This window comes from Leptonychotes weddellii, chromosome 1 (genome assembly GCF_054177405.1).
Source record: "Leptonychotes weddellii isolate Sample4059 chromosome 1, ASM5417740v2, whole genome shotgun sequence".
In the NCBI taxonomy this organism is placed as follows: Eukaryota; Metazoa; Chordata; class Mammalia; order Carnivora; family Phocidae; genus Leptonychotes; species Leptonychotes weddellii.
This window is the reverse complement of record NC_138369.1, coordinates 15,274,616-15,278,822: the sequence shown is the minus strand read 5'-3', so window position 1 is coordinate 15,278,822 and position 4,207 is coordinate 15,274,616. Positions and strand designations below refer to the sequence as shown.

Below are 4,207 nucleotides of genomic sequence, written 5' to 3'. Positions count from 1 at the left end.
GGGGGGTGGGGGGCAGCAGGGAGCGCCATTGTCGGGCGCGCGCGGCGACCGTTGGCCGGGGTGGCGGAGTGGCCGCGCTGCCGGGTGAGGACGCGGCTTTGGACCTTATGCCTGAGGGCCGGCTGCGGGCCGCCGGCCGCTGGCGAGGGCCGAGGGCGCTGCGGAGATGGCTGGGCCGGGCGGCAGGGGCGGGCGGGCCCGGAGCCGGGGGAGGCGGGGCCGGGCGTCCCTGGGGCTCCCGTCCGATCGCTGGTTCCTCCCGGAGATCCGCGGGCCACACCCGCCACCTGGGGAGGGGGCGCCCGGCGTGTGGGTCCTTCTGGCCCGTGGCGTGGATCAAGCTCCAGGAGATGCGTCTTTCGGGGGTGGTTTGCAACTTCGTAACGATATTCTAGTGTTGCTCTGTGCATTTCCAATGTGTTACGTAATAAAGACGTGGTCGCTTTTAGGGGAAATGTCTGAAAAACTGAGAAGATGCAGAAAGGAGCTGACTGCGGCCATTGACCGGGCCTTTGAAGGCGTCAGTCATTCCCAGGAGTGCTCGGGCCGGCGGAGGCTGGAGCTGGACGCCGCGCCGCTCCCCTTCCCCGTCCCTGTGCACCGGCTGCTCGGCAGGAGGCACCCGCGGGCAGCCTCCTCCTCCGCGGCTCCTTTCATTCCAGTCCCGTGTGCTCCGGAGAACGAGAGCCCTGCCTTTGCTCCAAACCATGCCCCAGGGAATGCAAAGCCACATGCCTCATGCGCGAAAAGAAAACCTCTGACCAGTAAGGAAAACCTACTGATGCATTCCTCCGTTTTGGCACCCGAAAGACCGTTTTGGAGAGCCGCGGGAGATGGGGAGAACTGGAGAAAAGACAGCCTAAGGTGATTCCAACTTGACAGTGTAAAAAGTTACAATTAGGGGGCTCTCATTTCTGAAAATGTTGAAGTTCCTAAATTGAGTCTGGCGCCGCTTCTGCCTCCGCTCTAGGACTGTCAGCCCCTTCCTAGAAACCACTTTGCCGTTCCCACAGGGGTAGTGAACGTTAGAGAACCTGACTTCTAAGTCACTTTACTTTTTATACTGCAGAAATAAAAATCTTCGTTCCAGCATCCATACTAGGGAGAGGCCAGATGGGCCCTACTTCCTGCTTACATCCTTGCTTCTGCTCCCTTCACTCCCCCACCCCCCCTCCCCCACCCCACCTCCTGAGGTCTTAGACCATCCCTGCGTTAAGATCTCCCCTAGACTTTTCCCCCCCCCAATAGCTTTAAAGTTTATTTATTTACATAATCTCTATACCCAAGGTGGGGCTCAGACTCACCACCCTGAGATCCAGAGTCACATGCTTTTCTGACTGAGCCCGCCAGGGGCCCCTCTCCGTGGTAGGTTTAAACTGCCTGGTTCTAGGCACCTTGATTGGAGCAAGGATGACCATATGGGATGGAACTTCAAGGTCTTGCCATCTTGGCTGCCCTGGAGGCAGAGAAGGAAGAAGCCATTTAGTTGGTTCAATTCTAACAAATGTTAATACGGGCATTTGTAGGCTTGAATGCGCTGTCGGGGATGCTCATGAGGGTGATGCTATTAGTCAACTTCACTGACTTAGCAGTTTCCAGTTGCCCTCTCTAATCACAGCATGGGAGCCAATTTAAAGTTACCAGTATGTTTTTGTTTTTAAGATTAACACTGAGTTCCCTGCAATATTTTCTTGAAAGAGGCTCTAATCCTCCACTTTTTTTTCTTCTTCTTCTTTCTTCTTTCTTCTTCTTTTTGTTTCCACCTGGGGGTTGCAGGAAAGATATGGAGAAAGATTTGAAGATTGACTCAAACATGCCACTCAGCAATTCTAGCCAAGAGATCACAAAGGATCTGCTTGATATGATCGGTGAGTACAAAGGACAGGTCTCTCCTCTCCTTGGGAGGATAGGTCCTTCACACAGGCGCCTGAGTCAGCAGGTGTTTGTTGTTTTTTTTTTTTTTAAAAAAAAAACACTCTCTTAGTTCTCATCCATCTACATAGTAAATTTGTTTTACCCATGGCAGGCTCTATGCATAGAGCATTCATGGAGCTGATAGCCTGATGGAGTCACACATGAATCCGGTCATAAATGTCTGGTTACAGTGAATCCCTGGACACAAGGGACAGTGGTTCTCCAGGACTTGGTGGTTGAGCTCAGGTCTGGAGGCAGGACATAGGCAAAGATGGGGTGGGTGGGGGGCGGTCCAGCTTGGGTAGATAATACAACATTAGAAGAAAAATTAGAATCCCAAAGCTTCCCTGTAACGTGAGCACCCAGAGAAAGCCAATGTTAGCATTGCTGGACATCCCGGGGCGCCTGGGTGGCTCAGTCGTTAAGCGTCTGCCTTGGGCTCAGGTCATGGTCCCAGGGTCCTGGGATCAAGCCCCTCATCGGGCTCCCTACTCCGCGGGAAGCCTGCATCTCCCTCTCCCACTCCCCCTGCTTGTGTTCCCTCTCTCGCTCTGTCTCTCTCTGTCAAATAAATAAACAAAATCTTTAACAACAACAACAACAAAACCCAAAAAAAAACCCCAAAACATTGCTGGACATCCTGCCAGAGGTTTTTCCCCCCACATCTGTACATTCTGTGTGTGAACTATATATGCTCTCTTTATTTATTTGTATGCTCTTTTTTCAAACGACTCACACTGCATAGTGGACAAACAGCCCCAGGTTAAGAGATGCATAGCCTTGGGGGCTGCCTGAAACTGTTGGTTCTGGAAGGGCCTTCAGGTTCTGGGGGGATGAAAGGGAGGCCTGGTGGGAGGAGTCGCTCCCCTGAGGCCACAGAGCAAGACACCTGCCACGCTACGGCGTGCGTGGATGGAGTCTCCTCCGGTGGCCGCGAGAGGGGAGCCGAAGTCCTCTGCCTCCGCTCACCATCCTCCACAGTCCTTGCCAGCCCCAGGCAGCATTTGATTCCCCTTACAGACTCCCCTTTTTTTCACACGATGTCATGTCATGCTTGCAGGTCAGGGAGTTCCCTAAGATCCAGGACAAGCCAAGACATCTCTGTATCCTCCCACTTGCACCTTCCTTGGGGACTGGCGGGTCGTTGGGCTCAATAAAGGCAGGGCCGGAGGGGTGGGCACCAAGGCCACCTTAGAATTGGGCGCTCAGTCTGGCAGCCTCCCTGCCCTGAAGTCCCTGGAGAGTGGCCACCCGTTTGTGGGTTTTAACCGGTGCCTGAAATGTCTCCCGAAACCTTTCACTGGAATTGTAATGCTGAATGTTCTCCTTTTTAAGACCATACGAGCATCCGAACTATTGAAGAGTTGGCTGGGAAACTAGAATTTGAAAACGAGCTGAACCGCGTGTGTGGTCGCTGCGGAGATTCGCCCTTCAGGGAGGAAGCCTGGGCCTTGCTCATGGACGAGAGCCCTCAGAAGGCCCCGCATGGAGACTCCGGCAGCCTCAGGCAGACTTTCGATGATCACAATATCGTCGAGACTGTGCTGGACTTGGAAGAGGACTACAATTTGATGACCTCTTTTAAATACCAGATCGAGTAAGGGCCGTCGGCCGGAGCTTTGGTTCTTCCCAGAAGGAGGCTGCGGTTGAGGCTGTGGTCAGTGCCGCCGGGGGCCACTGCCCCGGGGCTGGCAGGATCGGAGTGACCACACCCTCTTGAACTTCTACTTGTGTCCCTTTTTAAGCTGAAAGCCCAATTTTTTTTTATTCTATTGCTTTGAATTGTTTCTTACTGTTGATTCTTTTCACTTTTCTTGACGTCTCAAATGTGTTTTTTGACTGATGTTTAATACACTAAGTACCCAAGGTGGGTGCCGGTCGTAGGCCTCTGCTGTGTCTCCTGGGGCTCTTTTCCATGCGCCCCTGAAGAAGTACTAGGACCACAACCAGGGTGGGCTTCACGCACCCCCTGGGACCAGCCCAGCCCAGGCCAGCCCAGCCCGCACAGATGGTGGCCCCAAGCCCTCCTACCCTTGTACACCTTGCACACCTTGTGCACAGGGCTGTCCTCTGCATGGGCTCCATACCCTCCTCGTGTCCAGACCAACCTCCCCTCAGCACCCCCAACCCTGACCCTGTTCAGCTTGAAGACCTCTGCAGGGGCCTAATAGTTGTGTTGGAGGGGCTGATCCCCTCCTGACCGGACATTCCCATGAGGCCTCCCCACCACACCCCCCACATCAGACACCTGGGCCCCCAATCGAGGGCAGTGGGAGGAAAAGGTAAGCACAGG

At 54.2% G+C, this 4,207-nt stretch overlaps 1 protein-coding gene across 1 annotated transcript; it reads left to right on the top strand.

Moving 5' to 3' along the window:
* Positions 1–151: 151 nt before the first annotated feature.
* Positions 152–3,801, top strand: C1H3orf62 (chromosome 1 C3orf62 homolog). The gene is made up of 3 exons (XM_006744552.3): positions 152–864; positions 1,777–1,868; positions 3,250–3,801. Exons 1-3 carry the CDS (start codon positions 167–169, stop codon positions 3,513–3,515), a joined length of 1,056 nt encoding a protein of 351 aa, XP_006744615.2. The 5' UTR covers positions 152–166; the 3' UTR covers positions 3,516–3,801.
* Positions 3,802–4,207: the final 406 nt, after the last annotated feature.

Bases quoted from the DNA above. Each gene is read 5' to 3' on its own strand.
- C1H3orf62 (XM_006744552.3), top strand. From the start codon at position 167: ATGGCTGGGCCGGGCGGCAGGGGCGGGCGGGCCCGGAGCCGGGGGAGG. The intron at 865-1,776 runs GTGATTCCAACT...TGGGGGTTGCAG, and splicing joins TGGAGAAAAGACAGCCTAAG to GAAAGATATGGAGAAAGATT. The intron at 1,869-3,249 runs GTGAGTACAAAG...CTCCTTTTTAAG, and splicing joins GGATCTGCTTGATATGATCG to ACCATACGAGCATCCGAACT.